Source organism: Terrapene carolina, unplaced genomic scaffold (genome assembly GCF_002925995.2).
Source record: "Terrapene carolina triunguis isolate 2854851 unplaced genomic scaffold, T_m_triunguis-2.0 Scaffold62, whole genome shotgun sequence".
Taxonomy (NCBI): Eukaryota; Metazoa; Chordata; order Testudines; family Emydidae; genus Terrapene; species Terrapene triunguis.
This window is the reverse complement of record NW_020664413.1, coordinates 63,681,370-63,700,763: the sequence shown is the minus strand read 5'-3', so window position 1 is coordinate 63,700,763 and position 19,394 is coordinate 63,681,370. Positions and strand designations below refer to the sequence as shown.

Genomic DNA, 19,394 nt, shown 5'->3' with positions numbered 1-19,394 from the left:
TAATACAGGCCAAGCTCCTATTGAATTACTGTTGACTTCAGTACGAGTTGGTGGTGCCCAGTACCTCACAGAATCAGGCCCTTTGTTTTGAATGTGTTCGCTAACTAAATTATTATTTCTATTACATTACCATCGTGATTATTATTTCTAAAGTCTGCGAAACAAAAGCAGGGCCCCATTCTGCTAGGGGCTGTACACACACCTAGTGAGAGACGGTCACTGCCGAAAGAGTTGACTATCTCAGTATAAAAGCCAGGAAAAGGATAGGAGGAAGGAAGGCTTATTATCCCCATTTTGCAAGTGGTTCACTGAGGCACAGACGTATTAAGTGACTTGGGCACACAAGGAGTCTGTGACACAGCTGGGAACTAAGCACAGATCTCCTAAGTCCCCAACCAATGCCTTAACTGCAAGACTACTTTTCCTCAAACTTAAAAAAAAAAATAATAATAATAATATTAAAATAGGAAAGAGGAGGGAAAAAACCTTGTGAAAGCAAAGATGTTTTGCCCCCTCAGCACTGAGAGAATGATAAGCTTTATACTTTCCCTCAAACTGCATTTAAAATTATGGAAAGAAGCAACCAGCTCTGAACTTTCTCATGGAAACTTCTCCGGTGCATATTTTTTTTAACTGCTCCATGATCCTGAAATTCTGTTAATGCATTAGAGTTTCCTAAGTTCACTGTTTTAACGTCTCTGCTTCCACACAGTGTACCAATGGGTTTAGAATTCTCGGTTTTGTTTTCTGTAACTGCTCTGCCTTAACTTTCAGTGCAGACAGTTTCACGGGGGGGGGGCAGAGGTTAGTCTTTTGGTTTAATTTTACACCTGTATTTTATTTCCTTTTCCTTTGTCCTCTTCTCTTTTTCAGGCTTTACAGTTTGAATTCATCTAGTGCTTGTATTGCAAAACTAATTGCATTGGTAATCAAGCAAACTTTGAATGTTTTAAGGAACTGCAAATTCTCCAGAAGAAGTGGGAAGGGTATTAAGGCTAACAGGAATTGCTGCATTTTATTACCTGACACACATTAATGTAGCCTTACTGTCAGAGGTAGGCACTTGTTGTAGAGGTTTTCAGTAGAAGAGAGGCCGTCCGATACCCAAGATTCATTTTTCATATAGTTAAGAGACTGTCCCCCTTTTTAAAATACATCTTTCTTGTTTCTGTTCTGGCGGCTCCACAGAATTAGACCCACAAAAGATGATCCTGATTTTTCTCTCACGTGCTGCACAGCCTCACTCCAGCACTGTTCCCATCTGGGGCTTTGTACTCAACACCCTATGAATAGCAGAGAGATTCTGTCCCTAGTTGTCTGTGGCTTATGCTCCATATCCCCTTGCCCACACCTAGCAGGGAACCATCAGTAATGATATCCAGTGCAATCATCTGAGCACGCTGAGAGAGCACTTCCATGCTAGAGCTAAGGGAAGAGCTTTCCGAAACAGACTGATTGGCAAGATCAAAGCAACGAGCAACTCTAAAAGTTAAATGCCCAAAGTCATGTGCCCTCAGTTCATGACTGTGGGCACTGTGCCTTCTGAGCACACGCGCAGGTTCTTCGAGACCAAGTTAGTGGTTAATTCTCTATTTAGAGAGCACTGATCCCAGCTGGAACAGTAAACTACTGGCTATATCCTGATTGCGCTTCTAGCGGCAGATAAGAGCTCAAATTATTGCTGGAGGAACTTTTAGAGTGGGATTTTCAAAAGCAGAGTTAGGTCCAAGGCTGAGTGCTCTTGAATATTCCACTTAAAAAAAAAAAATGTTCCCTGTAGTTTGTTTCCCTGTAGTCCATGTATTTTTGTGAGGTCTGTTTGCCGAGGGCAATGGCGGGTTAAGGGCAGAGGGACTCAATCGGATTGGTTTCTCTCTGACCCTGTTTGACACATGGAAGAGAAGACACAAATGAATGCTTGAGCAGCTGCTATTTGGGAGGATAACGTTGTAGGGTGTGCTGAACTGCTCATCGGGCGGTGGGGGGAGAGAAATTATAATTCTAGAGTCTCTCCTGTTTTTGGAAGCAGTACTGGCTTTGTTGGATACTGCCCTTGATCAAAGTAGGTGACAACTTCCTAATCTGCTGCTTAGCAGAAATGAGGATCTGGCAATATTTTCCCTGTCACTGTCATCTCCATGACAACTTGTTAAAAATCTGTTTTCAAAACTGGTCTTTGAACGTTGGGAAGAGGGGAAATGAAGCTATTGAAATGAAAACCAGAACATGAAGATAGGTCTCGAGTGTCTGTTCTCCCTGTCTCAGAACACACAAACAAGGATACGTTCAGTGAAACTGAAAGACGGCAAGTTCAAAACTGATGCACTGAAATATTTTCCTTACAGAATGCTGAATTGAGACCATGGAATTCATTGCCACATGATATGACTGAAAGCTACGAATTTAGCAAGATCTAAGGAAGGATTGGGCATTTCTGTGGATAACTAGATTATCCAGAGTTATAGTGCTTTTAAAAAAAATATTTTGGAAGGGACAAGACCATCATAGAGGATAGATTATCCGACATTTGCCTACTGCACCTTTCTCTGAGACCGCTGGTGCTGGCCACTGTCAGTCAGTCTGGTCAGACCTTTCATTTCTTGTGTCGCCAGTTCAATATTCTCATTATATAGGCCTTCTGTATTCTGAAAACACTTAGGACCAGATTTTGCTACCCTCACTCACCTTGAGTGGTACCTTGCTTGACACTGAAGTCAATGGGACTGCTTGTGGAGTAAAATGCTACTCAGCTTGAGTAAGGGTGGCAGAATTTGGCCTTTTAACTTTCCTTTTTGTCTTTGGGACAAATTGCTGCCCTCACAATTCTGGGCAGTGAACATACTTGCTGTGGACATTATGGTAAAGTGCTACAGGGACTCAGTATGGCGTACAAGAGATCACACTTTAAAGAAAAGAGTACCAGATCCTTAAGTGGTGTAAGTTAACTCCCGTGCAGCTATACCAGTTTACATCAGCTGAGTATCTGGCCCACAGTCTAGATTTGTTTTACGAAGAGAGAGAACCACCTGTCAAGGAGTGTTTGTCCAACAGCATTCCTGATGTGATCTGAAGATTCCACACCCTGCACTGCGTGCATGAGCAGTTCATCTCCAATTGGGATTGGTCAACGCAAACCTTCAGTTGCAAATCAGGTAGAGAACACCAGCCAGCTCCTTAAATTCCTTAGAGGCTGATGCACTAATTACGCAGACCAGAAAAATAAGTCAACCAAAGCACTTGCTTTCTTCTGTTTTTTGCTGAAACTGGATTAAAACCGAAAGAAACTCATTGGTCTATTTCAGAAGGTTTATTATGTAAATCGATTTGCACGCAGCATGCCACATCCACAGTACTATAACGCTAAAGGTCTGAACAGCAGTAGAAAGTCCAGAGCCAGTACATTCAGTTAAGGCTTCGTTTCTATCCTTAACACACTCCTTCCCATGCACCTTTGGTGCCTAAGTATTGTAGATAGGGATGTCTTTTGCTGTGGGGGATGCCAAATTTTAAATGATCCTATATATCCCCTGCAATGGTTCCCCCACCTCAAAAGAAAGTTATAGCCAGGAAGATTAAATCCCACAGCATTTAAATAACTGTCATCTTGCAATCTGAAAAACGCCCATTTACTTAGGAACTTCCTGGTTTTTATTAGTTTATCTCACAACCTCAGTGCTATTTAAACAGCAGTTTTAATAGCATTTAACCCTTTGAGTGTCTGCTATAAAATTCATGGGAGCTTTACAGAAGTCAGGTATACCTGAGAGACTGGGAGAATGTTCTGATCTTGCAAAGAACGAGGTAGTGTGTTTGGATCATACTCACTAAACCTTTGGGTTGAGACTTTCCTAAACTACATATGGGATCTGGGGGCCTGATTCTCATTAATTCTGAATGAGACAGGAGCACCGAGATCATGTAGGCAGCTTTGAAAATCTCCCTCTTAATACCCAAGGGAGGCGGAAATTACAAGCAAAGGAAAATATACCAGAAGAGTGTCTATCCATTAAAAGGCATGTTGGATGAGTGTAGCTACTTTCAATGGCAAATCAAATCATATATAAAGCCTCTGTGGTCCCCAGCAGTCATTTAAAATGGGGAAAGTAAATTTGTGAGGCTTCTCTTTATTCCTTCCCTCTCTCATCATGCTTTGCAGGTATCCAGCTGGGAGGGAGCCTCCTTGCCCCTCTCCATCACGAGGGATCAGCAGAGACTCAATTCCCCCCCCCCCCCCCCCCCCTCCCGTGTGCTGTCACAGAATCCCCTCCCCTCTTTCCCCCCGACTCCCAAAAAAGGATCCAGCTGTTCCCATGCCATTAGGCCTGTCTGTCCACCCTTCTGCCTAATTGAATGGAGAATGTCCCTGTGATGAGCACTCTGCCCTTTTCACCTGAGCACTGTTCACAAGACATTTCCCCCTCTGGTCATAGCAGTGTAATCTCAGACACCACCTGGCAAAGGCAGACGCAGAGGGGAATTGCAGGACCCTTCAGGAAATGCAGGTTATCTGGCATCCCCAAAGTTGGAGCATGGCATGCCCTCTTTCACCTGGTACTGTGACAGCTAATGGTAAAATGGATTCTTTGATCTAAACCAGACATGGGCAAACTACGGCCTGCGGGCCACATCTGGCCTGTGGGACCGTCCTGCCCGGCCCTTGAGCTCCCGGCTGGGGAGCCTAGTCCCTGCTGTCCCCGCTCCCCGCAGCCATGCCGGCCGCGCTCTGGCCCGTCGCTCCCGCTGGGCAGCGTGGGGAGCGCAGCTCGCTCTGGCTGGGTGTTGTGGCTGCGAGCTCCTGCTGCTGGTAAGGGGGCGGGAGGTCCTGGGGGGCAGTCAGGGAGGAGGGGGCGGTTGGATGGGGTGGAGGTTTTGGGGGGGCGGTCAGGGGATGGAGAACAGGGAGGGTTGGGAGTGGGAGTCCCAGGTGGCCTGTCAGGTGGTGGAGATGTGGATAGGGGTTGGGAGGGCAGTCAGGTGACAGGGACGGGGGGGTTAGATAAGGGGGTGGGATCCTGGGGGGCAGTTAGGGGCGAGGGGTCCCGGGAGGGGGTGGTCAGGGGACAAGGAGCAGAGGGTGGTTGGATAGGGAGTGGGAGTCCCGGGGGGTCTGTCAGGGGGCGGGGATGTGGATAGAGGTTGGGGCAGTCAGGGGACAGGGAGCAGGGGGGTTGGATGAGGGCGGGGGTCCTGGGAGGGGGCGGTCAGGGGACAAGGAGCAGGGGGGTTGAGGTTTCTGAGGGGGGCAGTCAGGGGGCGGGAAGTGGGAGGGGGCGGATAGGGGGCAGGGGCCAGGCTGTTTGAGGAGGCACAGCCTTCCCTACTGGGCCCTCCATACAGTTGCGCAACCCTGATGTGGCCCTCAGGCCAAAAAGTTTGCCCACCCCTGATCTAAACAAACACACTTTTGGGATAGAATCGTAGGACTGGAAGGGACCTCGAGAGGTCATCTAGTCCAGTCCCCTGCACTCAAGGCAGGACTAAGTATTATCTGGACCATTCCTGACAGGTGTTTATCTAACCTGCTCTTAAAAATCTCCAGTGATGTAGATTCCACAACCTCCCTAGGCAATTTATTCCAGTGCTTAACCACCCTGACCGGAAGTTTTTCCTTATGTCCAATCTAAACGGCCCTTGCTGCAATTTAAGCCCATTGCTTCTTGTCCTATCTTCAGAGATTAACGAGAACAATTTTTCTCCCTCCTCCATGTAATAACTTTTTATGTACTTGAAAACTCATGTCCCTCCTCAGTCTTCTCTTCTCCAGACTAAACAAACCCAATTTCCAGTCCCTGGAAAAATCATGGAACAGGTCCTCAAGGAATCAATTATGAAACACTTAGAGGAGAGGAAAGTGATCAGGAACAGTCAGCATGGATTCACCAAGGGGAAGTCGTGCCTGACTAACCTAATTGCCTTCTATGATGAGATAACTGGCTCTGTGGATGAGGGGAAAGCAGTGGATGTGTTATTCCTTGACTTTAGCAAAGCTTTTGATACAGTCTCCCACAGTATTCTTGCCGCCAAGTTAAAGAAGTATGGGCTGGATGAATGGACTGTAAGGTGGATAGAAAGCTGGCTAGATCGTCGGGCTCAACGGGTAGTGATCAATGGCTCCATGTCTAGTTGGCAGCCGGTTTCAAGCGGAGTGCCCCAAGGGTCGGTCCTGGGGCCGGTTTTGTTTAATATCTTTATTAATGATCTGGAGGATGGTGTGGACTGCACTCTCAGGAAGTTTGCAGATGACACTAAACTAGGAGGCGTGGTAGATACACTAGAGGGTAGGGATCGGATACAGAGGGACCTCGACAAATTAGAGGATTGGGCCAAAAAAAACCTGATGAGGTTCAACAAGGATAAGTGCAGAGTCCTGCACTTAGGACGGAAGAATCCCATGCACTGCTACAGACTAGGGACCGAATGGCTAGGTAGCAGTTCTGCAGAAAAGGACCTAGGGGTCACAGTGGACGAGAAGCTGGATATGAGTCAACAGTGTGCTCTTGTTGCCAAGAAGGCTAACGGCATTTTGGGCTGTATAAGTAGGGGCATTGCCAGCAGATCGAGGGACGTGATCGTTCCCCTTTATTCGACATTGGTGAGGCCTCATCTGGAATACTGTGTCCAGTTTTGGGCCCCACACTACAAGAAGGATGTGGAAAAATTGGAAAGAGTCCAGCGGAGGGCAACAAAAATGATCAGGGGTCTGGAGCACATGACTTATGAGGAGAGGCTGAGGGAACTGGGATTGTTTAGTCTCCAGAAGAGAAGAATGAGGGGGGATTTGATAGCAGCTTTCAACTACCTGAAGGGGGGTTCCAAAGAGGATGGAGCTCGGCTGTTCTCAGTGGTGGCAGATGACAGAACAAGGAGCAATGGTCTCAAGTTGCAGTGGGGGAGGTCCAGGTTGGATATTAGGAAACACTATTTCACTAGGAGGGTGGTGAAGCACTGGAATGCGTTACCTAGGGAGGTGGTGGAGTCTCCTTCCTTGGAGGTTTTTAAGGCCCGGCTTGACAAAGCCCTGGCTGGGATGATTTAGTTGGGAATTGGTCCTGCTTTGAGCAGGGGGTTGGACTAGATGACCTCTTGAGGTCCCTTCCAACCCTGATATTCTATGATTCTATGATTTTTCCATCTTCCCTCGTAGGTCATGTTTTCTAGACCAGTAATCATTTTTGTTCCTCTTCTCTGGATAGTTTTCACCCTCCACAAGGAAAATCCTTCTCTGCCTTTAGTTCCTCTTGGGAAGACTCATGAATTTGGGAGGTAGAACTTTCACAAGAGTTGGACTTAAGCTATAGAACCTACTTCCACAACAGACAGGAATGAGGGCAGATCTCCTTGCTTTCAGAACTAATGGCAAAATTCATCTCTTTAACTGAGCTTTCTCTCAATAAGTTCTTTGCAAGCACCGCTCATAGAGAGACAGCACATACAAATACACAGCATACAAACAAGCCAGCCTAGAAACTAATTGAGCTATTTCTCCTTTGGCCTGGAAAGGACAAAGAGATGGCGAGAGATTATTAGTGTTCTATTTTAAAATATTTAAGGAATTCTCGGAGATTGGGTGACTCATGTAAGTATCTGGATGGATAGACAGATGTAGATACTTAGAGGAACTGTGCCAATGAAATGGATGTTTGTTAATTTTTTTTTAACTTTTGGCATTCACTCCACCTACTTGTTTCTATTCTTGAGGGTAGTTGGGATCATTATTGTATCTCTAAACTACTGCAGATTAATGAATAAACATGTAATCTGATTAATCAGATTAAATAACCGAGCTAATAATCCACAGCAAATGCAAGCGAAATCTTAGAGTAAAGCGTGAATGTCTGTAGATGGAAGTATCTTTACAAATGAATAACGGGGTAGGTAGATCCTCAGTTATAAATTGGCATTGGCACACACTGATTTACACCATCTGTGAACCTGGCCCAGATATTTTGTATAAAGAAACTATTGTTGTTTGAAACAATGTGTTCTGAACAATATACTTTCTTTCCTATTTTTGTTTTATCAGTTCATTCTAGCCAAACTCTGGCAGGGATAACGTTTTCAGAGTTAATATGTAACCTGATGTTTAGCGCCTCTCATTGCAGAAGATCAGGCAGGCCTAAATGTTGGCTGTACAGTATTTCACTGCTAGCCTGCTTGGTTTACAATAACAGAAACAACTGCCAGGTAAGCGCAGGTGTCGGCTGCTGTTTTGTGCCCCGGAGGTATTTATAGACAAGGTGGGTGTGTCTAGAAAACAAAAGAGTGAAAATAAGTGTAAATGTTCCGCCATTGTTTTAATACAGGCTGCTGTACTCCAAGTCTATGGATGGTGTTATAGGACAGACTGCACTATTCCAGGATAGGATTGCTAGGACAGCATGTAGTAATTAAAGACAAGAATCGTGACTTATTGTTGACTCTGGTACTGAAAGTTAGGATGGGCCGTCTTTCAATTGCCAGCAAGGGCATGAAATACAGAACAGCCTTGTAGTTTGCAAAGCATTTGTGAACCAAGTAATTGATATTAACCTTCAGATCTGTGACACCAGGCCAGGAAGTAATGAAGTGATAGGAGTTCTCTTTTTTTCAAGCTCAAAGTCAAGAAAGTTGTTGCAACTGCATAAATTGTGTTTAGGGCTACAATCTTTGTAGTACTATGCTAGAAATTTTGAACCTGTACTTTTAGAATTAAGCTTCCCAAGTTTGGAGAAACTCTGTGTTATATACCCAACTTAGAACAATACGGAAACTTTCAAAGGTGAAACACCATCTGTCCACCCGTGAGTTAAAAGAAACCAACAACAGCACATATAAACACCTTGATCCTGCAAAGCCTCACTCATGTGAGTAACCGTTTGAAGAATTGGCCCATGTTTTAGAACCTGTTTTATCTTTTTTTCCCCAAGCAATGCTATGATGTTGCTTTCTTGTGTTACAATTCATTAATAGGCAGGTCTTTCATTCCCAACTCATGCTCTTGTGCAGTGATGGGACTAGACTGTGTTCAGAGCTAAAGTTTTTTCTCTTTGATCCACATTATGGAACAAAATAGCCTTAAAGTGATCCGCCAGGTGGATCAGACATTAGAATTTATCCCACATGTTGCTACTTCATTTTGGACTGACAAGTGCAAAACTTTCACCCTTTTAAAAATCACAGCCAAGATTTTCAGTACGGACTAATGATTTTGGGTGCTCAACATGAGATGCCTTATAAAATGCCTGACTTTCAGAGGGTGGGTGCTCAGCCCTTTTCTGAGAATCAGACCCCGTTAAGGAGGTCTTAAGCTGGACGCTCAAAAATTGAGACACCCTAAATTACTAGTCACATTTCTGTATGTTCACGTTTATTCGCTCTGTAAACTCGCCAGCTTCTGGGTGCCGATGTCTTGGATCCTGCAGATTGGTGTGGGTGTGTAATCTCCCAGGCAAAAATCAAAGAGCCCCCATGAATTTCAATGAACACATTTACAATCATTAAGCAGCAGCAGCTGGTTGTGAAGGGGAAGCAGGAGTATATTGTGTACTGCTCAGAGCCTGAGTGCATTCAGGTTTGATTTTAATTTTTCGATACTTTATTCAGGGTCTGTTACTCGTACAAATATTTGTCTGTGTGAAGCTTTGGGGACAGGCAGCTCAAGAAAATAAAGTGTGTTGATTTAATTACAGGCCCGAGATATTGTATGTTGTTGGGAAGGCTTTGTTGTCTTATCTTGACAATGTTTTTCAAACTAATCCTTAGTACCCGCTAAACCATATGACCCTTCCCTGCTTAATAGGACAATGTATCTGGAAATGTTTCTGATATTCAGCCTAAATTTTTTTTTTTTTTTTAATTCTTACTCCTTACTCCTACTCATTCCCTACCCTCAACTGTACTACCCTAAATATTTCCTCTTCGATGTTTACTCCAATATCAGGTATATTGTTATCATCTCTCTCCCTTCTTTTTAAGCTCTTGATTTGTCAGGCTATAGATATGGTCCAAATTCTTCTACATCCTTGTATGACCCCCATTGCCTTAGTGTGTGATCAGCTCACAACTTTCATACATTTATTTTCATAACACCTCTGAGGTAGAGAATTATCTCTATATGGGGAGCAATAGCAAGGAAAGACCGTGGAACTTTTGCAAGGTCACACAATCAGTTTTTGGTAGAGCCAGGAATTTAACCTAGGTCTCTAGAGTCACAGACGCAGGCCTTACCCACAGAACCGAACTTCCTACCTTGCTTAAAGCTGATCTCAGTAGAGTAGTTTTACACGGGTGTAACTGAGTGCAGAATTCTGTCCAAATCATTCCTAAAGAGTTAGGCTCTCTTATCAGAACTGCCTCTTAATTGTCAACATCTTTCTTATAAAGAAGTGCCCAGGACTGAACACAACTAAATGTTTGATATTTATTATAATTATCAAACAACGATGTCATACAGAAGTTACACTTGGGTATGTAAGAGCAGTGTCCTTCATTTTCCCCCCTAACACGTTGTATAGCGTTCCGATGCGCTGTGAAACAGCTGTCAAATCCCACATCTGAGGGAGCTACATTTCAGTGCTGATTCTCCTACAGATTGTGTATTGTTTAAGTAAGTTTGATGAAAGGCTCTGTTTTAAATATAAAGTGATACTAATCATCATGGGCTTCATGCTGTGACATTCCTGAATGGAAACTATTACATATGCCCTATTTGAGTAGCATTATTGGCATTGCTTATAGCTAAGTTACTTTCAGAGCTAACAGTGGTTCTAAAAATTCAACACTTTACTTAATTATTCTCCTTGAATACAGGACTATCATTTATTATTTGTACAGCAGCAAACACAATGAGGTGCAACTTGTTTGTGTTCTTTAGGTGCTACTGCAATATAAATGTTAAATGATGGTGATAATAGTAATTCACAGCTGTGACCCTGTCCCTGACAGTGTGTGCTAAAATTAAATGTCTTCAATATTTTTTGCAGTATTGGGCTGGTTCAACAACAGTGATGATCAAATAGCAGCTGCCAACCTTGCATGAGGTGTCAGGGTTTCAGTTGTAGTTTAAACTTCACCACAAGACGCCAAGCCCAGGATGTGATTCGAACAGAGCATCTCAAGCCAAAAGCCAGACAACTTCAAATTGCAAGGCTGAATTCAGAAATCGGGAGCTTAATTCCTGTCTGCAGAATTTTTCAGACTTTAAATGCCTGAACCAAAGCCCATGAAAGTCAGTGGAAAGAATCCCATTGATTTCAGTGGGCTTTCAATCGAGACCTAAGTCTCTAACAAATGTAGTGGGCCAGTGCCTTCTTCAAACACATATCTTGACTGCTGAGCTATGCACAGTGGGTAGAACTAGGAACAGGTGGAAAGGAAGGAATCCTTTTCCAGGCTGCTGTAGAAAACAGAACATGGTTGCCAACATGTAGAAATGTGTGGTGATACCCTGGGCCTACTGAAGTCAGTGGGACCAGGATTTTACCCCTCGTGTGTACCATTGCTTTTAGCATCTTCTACAAGCTTTTGTCATGTGTGCTTATGGCACATTATTACCTGGGATGCCTTATTCTTTTCCATGGCTAGTTTCCCTTTGACTTACTTTGCATTCTGTTATGTATTTGCAGTTCATTTGAGAACAAAATGCAGTGTGAATGCCGTACCGGCACTTTTGCTTGTGTGGACCTTTTTTATGACTTAAAAGAAGTTTCCTTAAACCAGTGGTCCCCAAACTTTTTTCCCCCCCCCCCCCGCCCTTATCTGGTCCATGCCCCTCCGCCCCCTCCCTCCTGGGGGCTGCGGTCTGGAGCAGGGGCTGGGTACAGGACCAGCACCTCAGTGGGGAGCCAGGGCCGGGGCCAGAGCTGTGATAGGGAACCGGGGTTGGGACCAGGGCCAGAGCTGTGGTCAGGGGCCAGAAACAGGGCCATGGCTGGGAACCAGGAGCCAGGAACCGTGGCCAGGAACCATGGCCGGGAGTGGGAACCAGGAACTGTGGCTGGGAACAAGACCAGCGCTGCAGCTGGGCCCACTGTCAGGGCTCGGAGCTGGGCGACGTGGCCAGGAGCAGAACCTTGGCCAGGAGCAGAGCTGGGAGCAGAGTGGGGTTGGGTGGTTCTCTTCTCCCCCCGCCCTCCTCCCCGTGGGGGCTGGCCCAAGCCAAAGGTTCAGATTTGGTTTCAATATGACATTAAATGGGAAATCCACTGTATACTATTGCTTTTAGCATCTTTTATAAGCCTTGCAATTCAATGGGATTTGGGCACATAAACACCTTAGACACATTTGAAAATCTCAGTCTCACTGATCATATGCAATTTGTCAAATGGTCCTTATGAAAGTGGGGAATGCAAATGATAACTTCGTCAGTTTTGCTTGCACTTGTTATAATTACAGGAGTCAAGACATGTTATCTAGTGCCTCTGAATTATAGCAAAAAAATTGAATACACTAAGCAATAATACATGTAACTAATACTAGAGGCTGATGCTTCTTGAGAGTTGAAGGTACCTGGGCTTTTTCTTCATGCCTTACAGTGCATATAAGGAATCTGATTATCTGGATTAGCCAAATTATTTTACAAAGTGTAATTGCTTAGATATCTGGAGTTTTAGAAAATTGGAGGTCAGACTCAGTGCTAACTCAAATCAATGTAATCAATCCCTTTGACTTCAATAGGTCCTGAGTGCATTTATTTCTCAGGAAAGCAACCAGAGTGTAGGAAACTGAAGTCTCTTCCCTCCACAACGAGGACAATATGAGTTGTGGTAAAAGAAGCTTTCCTATTCTGCCCAGTCAAGGTGTTCTATAAGAACCACTTCCAGGAGTGAGAAGCTAGTTTAGCATCCATAAATATTTGTGGCCTAGTCCAAACCTATTGACTTCAATCAGTGCGTTCCATTGACTTCAGTAGGCTTCGGACCAGGTCCCAAATCCTTGGTCTCAGCTGAGACTACCAGCAAAAATGCCAGTTACGATGGTGGTGTAAACTGGTGGGCAAACTCACCTGTTGGGGTGTAAGTAGAATAATGCCCCCGACAACCAGTCAGTCCAAGACCTTTTCCTTAGAGCTGCCTTGATTTCTAAATAGGAGTTCCAGAACAAGAGCAAACAAACTCACAGTCCTGGGCGCTAACTAGAGGTGACTGGAATTTCTTTTTACCCCGCAGAAAATTTTGAGGTTTCATCAAATATATTTGAGGAAAGCAGAGACTTTCTGGAAAAAAAAATCATTTTATCGAAAACCCAATTTTCTATTTAAAAAAAAAAAAAAAAGTTTTGATGGAAAATGTTTGACCGCCTGAGGCTTTCTTTGCTTCCACCAGCCAGGAGGGGAGAGGGGACACACTCCCTTTATTTCTTGGCTACTGTGGAGAGAGACCCCATATGACCTTCCTGACCCTGGGTCTCTTCTGTCTGCTGGCTCTACCACAGAGACAGGAAGCCTTTTATCTGGCTTTCTGCAGGGAACATAAGAACGGCCATATTGGATCAGACCAAAGGTCCATCTAGCCCAGTATCCAGTCTTCCGACCGTGGCCAATGCCAGGTGCCCCAGAGGGAATGCACAGATGCTTGCTCCTTGTCATGTGTCAACTACAACTCCCAGTTTTAAAGGACCCAGACCAACACATTGGGGTACATGCATACACCCAAATACCCAGGTGCAGGTGGCTTTTATGCTGTGAATACCTCTTCAGTAAGAACTGGACTGAGATCACCATCGTACTTCATGTGAGACACCCAACAGTCATGAGATGGTAATAGTAGCTTTTGGCTACAATTAGTAGGACCTGGATTTCCTTTGATAATTGAAAGGTGAAGGACTGTATCCTATTACCAGGCCTGGGAGACATCCACCCTCCTATACTGGGAGAAACATACTGAATACACCTATATTATCCCAAAGAACACATTTGCCTGGTCTTTGTTTAAAAATTATGACTTAGTTTTTCAAAGCTGCGTAAGGCATTTGAGAATTGAACATTCTAACCCCCCCCCCAGGCAGCTTTGAAAGTCTCCTCCTAATGCGATTGCCAAACCTCCAGTACTGAATAAATAGCCCTCTAGTTATTACCGGATATGTTCATGTTCTATATGTAATATGTATTTTAAAAAAAATATTAACATGGTTTTGGCAAAACATACCATTTGGCTAGCTTTCTAGCTCTAGGATTAAGCGATTTTTGTGGTTTCTTCATGACATGCTATGAAAGGGCTTCACTTTACTAGGATCTGGTGCCAGGTTTTGTGCCTATTAAGACCTTTGCCAGATCATGTTGCTCTTGAGTGAAACTAAAAATAATATAGGAATTGTCTCTTGCCTTCATTGAGTCTGTTTTTACTGTGCAGCCTTCCTGGTTGTGTGTGTGCCTGTGTGTGTTTGTCGTTTTTTTGTTTTTAACTAGCCAGTCCATATATATGGTGACTGCTCAGTTCTGACATACCATTTTGGCAAAATAGGCTGACCCAAAGGAGACCTTGCTCGTGTCATGTAACTCCATCCCCACCACTTTGATGTTGAAGTAGGCCAGCAAGCTTATGTGAGGGCAAATGCTGACGCTATGGATAAAATTGCTTAAGTTTTCCCACCAGGGTTGGTGATACACAGTCATAGGCTGGTTGTGATTCAGCTGCTTGTTTCTCCTCATAGGTGCAATCTGCTTATTGGCTTTGCTACCAAGTCAGCCTTTTTGTGAATGTCAGTGTGAATAATCAGTAGGGTGATGTGTGTATGGTAGATGGGCGGAGGTGCGTGGGGGGTGGGAAAATAGGGCAAGGGGAAAAGGGTTGGGACTTAAATGACCTTTGTAAATGTCTTTCCGTACCCTTTGTTGCTTGTAACGGAGATGTAACTTGGGTGCAGATGACAATTTAACCTGAAGCTCTGTTCTTTCCACAGTGGGTAAGCCTCACAAGTGTAACTACTGCGGCCGGAGCTACAAGCAGCGCAGTTCGCTGGAGGAACACAAGGAACGCTGCCACAACTATCTTCAGAATGTCAGTATGGAGGCTGCTGGGCAGGTCATGAGTCACCATGGTGGGTGGAAACAATGTTCAGGAGCCTCCTGTACCTCGGAGTGACTTCTGCACTTATTTCATGTTTGTTTTTCTCCGTATTTTTTTTTTTTAACTTAAAATAACCTCATTCTTCCCAGAACAGTTACGTTTAAATATTTCTTAAGAAAGACAGAAACCGTGCATGAAATCCTGGCCCTACTGAAGTCAACAACAAAACTCCCTTTGACTTCAGAGGAGCCAGGATTTCACCGTGTGTGTGTGTGTGTGTGTGTGTGCACGCGCCTATATGGATGTGTGTGCATAATATAGATTATATTTTTCATAACTGTGTGTGTGTACGTATCTATATGGATGTGTGTGTGTAAATATAAAACGTGTTATTTGCCCACCCTTTAACATAATCGATTATGAGAAAAACAAAATATTGTAGTCTTTGTAAAAACAAAGCTTCCGCGTTGCAAGTACGAAAGTAGAATTTGGCAAGATTGGTAAATGTAATGTATATAAAATGTGTATCTGTCACTATTTTTACATAATAGGCATGCTGTATGTGTAAATCGTATAGTGAAAAAGATTATTGAGACTTTTTTTGTGTAGTATAAAGTGCTTGCAAAAGAGGATATAAAAAGCAGGTTATGAGAACGTAGTTTTATCTTTAGTGGGCGGTAAAATTTAAAAAAAAACATAATTTTTTTCAGACTCTCGAAATTATTTTTGGTTTTAGTTTTTGAAGTGCAATTTTTTGATTTTTGAATTTTTTCATGAAATGGTTTATCCTTTTTAAAATATGTTTATTGAAAATTTTATTTTTTGATTTTTGGTATACTTTTTGAAAATATTTTTAAAATTTTGTTTAAAAAAAATCCTACCGAGTGACTAAGCTAACCAGTCAAAATTTGCAGCATTGCTAAATGAAAAAGAGGAAGGAAATTAAAAGCAGCCTGTTTTTTTCCTTTCTGTGTGTTTTTTGATTGGGAGTTTTCTGTTTGTTTTTTGCTACTGTGTAACTTTTCATTGGTCAGTTTAATCACATGGTGGAATTTTTATTTACTTAAAAATTTAAAAAGAAATTTTTTCAAAAATATATAACAAGAAGCCAAGACCAAAAAAAAATCAATTTAAATAAATTATTTCTAATAGAAAATTTTGGTGAAAAAAATCACAAGAATTTTTATAATGGGTAATTTTTTCATTAAATATTCTCCCCCCACCCACACACACACACAAAAGTTGCATTGGAAAAATTTCAATTGCTCTGTTAAATAATTTCAATTATATACCACCACCAGAAATGCCATGGAGAAGAAAATAAGCATTTAAAATCTGGTACATTCAGAAAGATTGATGTTTGTGACTAAACATTTTAGGCCTGATCTAATGCTCATAAAAGTCAGTAGAAATAGTCCCTCTGATTTCAGTGGTCTTTGTGGTCTTTGGGTCAGGGCTTTTTTGTACCCTGACTTTCAGACATACATGATCTTTTTGGACTGATAGTGTTTAAGCTAAGAGTTTACCCAGCCACACCATTCCCAAGAAGAGTCTTAGGCGCTTGTGACTTCAATGGGGCTTCTTTCAGGGGTTAAAGTTATGTCGGTGTGTGTAGTTCTTTTGAGAACTGGGTCTTTAGTGAGCTTTCTCCATAAAACGCAGTTATGAAAGCTACAAGTAAGTGCTTCAGGGATTGTGTTGTGGGAGATCTCTCCAGATTCTACTCCCCTTCTAGTCAAAAACACTTATCTTTGCCAGTGTTGAGACAGTATTAGATTTGCTTGGAAGGAACTACTTAAAGGTGAAACATAGACTGTGCGGGCCAAGTTCTTAGCCTTTTCTACACCTAGAAGATTCACAAGTTTTAACTTAAATCCGTTTTTCAACCAATTTAAGTTAGACCGGTCCAAACCCCTGTCTGAACACTCTTAGGGTTTTTGTACACTACCGCCTAAGTGGATGTAAGTGATGTTGCTCAAGGGTGTGAAAAAAAACACCACCCTGAGTGACGTAACTTACATCGGGTGTCTTGCTCAGGTGGAGTAATTACGTCGACGGGAGAGTGCTCTCCCGTCAATGTAATGTGTCTTCACTGGACGTGCTACGTCCGCACTGCTGCATCAATGCAGGGGCACCAATTTAATGTGGTAGTGAAGACAGGCCCTTAGTCTGGTTTAGTTTAGTTTGTCTATTCTTAATGGGTTTAAATTAATCTGGAATAAATCTGGTTTAAAGTCAAATAAGAGCATCCACACAGCCATTCAATGGGTTTAATTAAATTAGTTTAAAATCACACCTTAAGTGAATCCAGTGCAACTTTCTCATGTAGACAAGTCCTTTGGTGTTTAAATCTCCTGCCATACAAGTGAGTAAGGGAGTACAAGGCCCACCCCGCTATGTGGCCAACCTGTTTCTGCTTTGGGCAAGGTGGTGAGGAGCTGGGTCAGCAAGCTCTTCGAATCCACAGCTTGACCCAACAGTGAGCAGAGTCTGGTCTACCAACATGCCTGCCAGCGTAGCTTAGCCAACGAAGGAGGGGATGTAATCCCTGCCCTATAAAAGTGACTGCAGCAACTTCCCTCCTCTCTGGAGCTCAGGGGAAAACTAGAAGGATTGGTGACTGACTGAGACACAATTCCTTCCCACAGCCTCCCCGAAGGCGGCACAGCTATGCGGTGCCCCTTACAAAAGGGCTAAAAGTTAGGTCTTAGTCTACCGCTAAGAATGTATTGTGCCGATATTTCCTTCTGGCCCTTGCCATACTGTGTATTTTTCAAGATCAGTATTGTTGTGAGCTAACTGATTGGGGGGTTCGATATCTTGGAATTACTCAGCATCACCCTGAACTTGAGCTTTCTTGTGTGTCTTTGTAACTTTTTTCTCATTTACTATGTTTCTGGAGATACACCCAGCATGGGATTACCCAGTGCTTTTCTTAGCTTATGTTACCAGAATGAGCCATAATATATTTGCTTGGATCTATGAAACCACCGCAGCATAACTGACTCCTACCTACAATTAGCAAAGTGATTCTCTGGGGCGGTCCTGCAATGAGCTTTTTATAAAAAGCTGGGGGTGGGGATTTTCTTGTCCCCACCAGTGTCTTGCTGTTGGAGGAAGGGGAGCCCAGCTGTTTGTGCTGGGACCCATGCATCCTTGCCAATGATTAACAATTTGTTTTGCCAAGATGAGCTGTTCTAATAAGCTGGGGGCCCCCCCTGGAGGAGTGTTTATGCATTCTGCTCAATTTGGTCCTTCATTAATTCATTTACTCATTCATTCTCACAACAGCCCTGTGAGGAAGGTAAGAATAATTGTCTCTGTTTTCTAGATAGATAAATCACCTAACTAAAGCCACAAAGGGGGTTAAGTTATCAGAGCATGGGTTAAAATGCAGAAGTTTCTGGCTCTCACTCTCTTGCTTAGTCCAGTAGCATGCCACTGACGTGCCCTTTGTGGCTAGAAGCCATGCAGCCTGCTACAGCAATGCAGGTAGCTCACTTGTAGACAACTTGCCAGAAGAAAGTTGCCATGAGGTAGCAGGCTGGGCAGTGCTGGTCCTCCCAGGTGAAAAATTAGTCTGGGGACCTCTAACTCTAGGTTTCCTGGGTCCCAGCCCTGTGTGAGTATAATGGAGACCAGTGCTGGATGTCTATAGCAGTGATCATGAATAATCTGTGATCTTTAAGAAAAATCAAAGACAAACTTTCAATCTTAGCTACGCATTTATACCAGTTTACAGATTCTACTTAAAACAAACAAAAGGAAGTATTTTTTCACACTATGCACAGTCTGTGGAACTCTTTGCCAGAGGATGTTGTGAAGGCCAAGAGTATAATAGGGTTAAAAAAAAAAAACTAGATAAGTTCATGGAGGATAGGTTCATCAATGGCTTTTAGCCAGGATGGGCAGGGATGATGTCCCTTACCTCTGTTTGCCAGAAGCTGGGAATGGGCGACAGGATGGATCACTTGAGGATTGCCTATTCTGTTCATTCTCTCTGGGGCACCTGGCATTGGCCACTGTCAGAAGACAGGATACTGGGCTAGATGGACCTTTGGTCTGACCCAGTATGGCCGTTCTTATCTTCACAGAGAAAAAGGCTAGAGAAATTCTTCAAAACAGATGCTTCACGGTTACTCTTTCTTATTTTTGGGGTCATAAATAAGCAAAGAGAGGGAGTCCAGTCCTCTGCAACCCCCAAAAGTCAGCTTGACACATTACAGATGATGGGTCCTTTTATTCCTACATAATTGAGTAGAATTTGGGTTTCAATGCCGACTCCAGGGAGTTCTTCCCACCAGGATTCATGAGAATTTCCCCTGTCATTCTTTTTTTAATATCGTTAATGTGAGCTGAGCAAAGGAGGCTGAGGGTCAAGAGCCTCAGCTGATGTAAACCAGCATAGCT

At 43.4% G+C, this 19,394-nt stretch overlaps 1 protein-coding gene across 5 annotated transcripts in view; it reads left to right on the top strand.

Annotated features, from left to right (window-relative positions):
* IKZF2 (IKAROS family zinc finger 2) overlaps nt 1-19,394 on the top strand; it is a 136,843-nt gene that overhangs the window by 104,495 nt on the left and 12,954 nt on the right. For 3 of the 5 annotated variants that reach the window (XM_029910565.1, XM_026647786.1, XM_026647784.1), the window contains one exon: nt 14,878-15,015. The exons of 1 other annotated variant lie outside the window; for it this stretch is intronic. In XM_029910565.1, coding sequence (XP_029766425.1) covers nt 14,878-15,015 — 138 coding nt within the window. Of the gene's footprint in view, nt 1-496; nt 504-12,393; nt 12,431-14,285; nt 14,309-14,877; nt 15,016-19,394 lie in introns of all 5 variants that reach the window. One more of the 5 variants, XM_026647783.1, reaches the window with a different exon arrangement.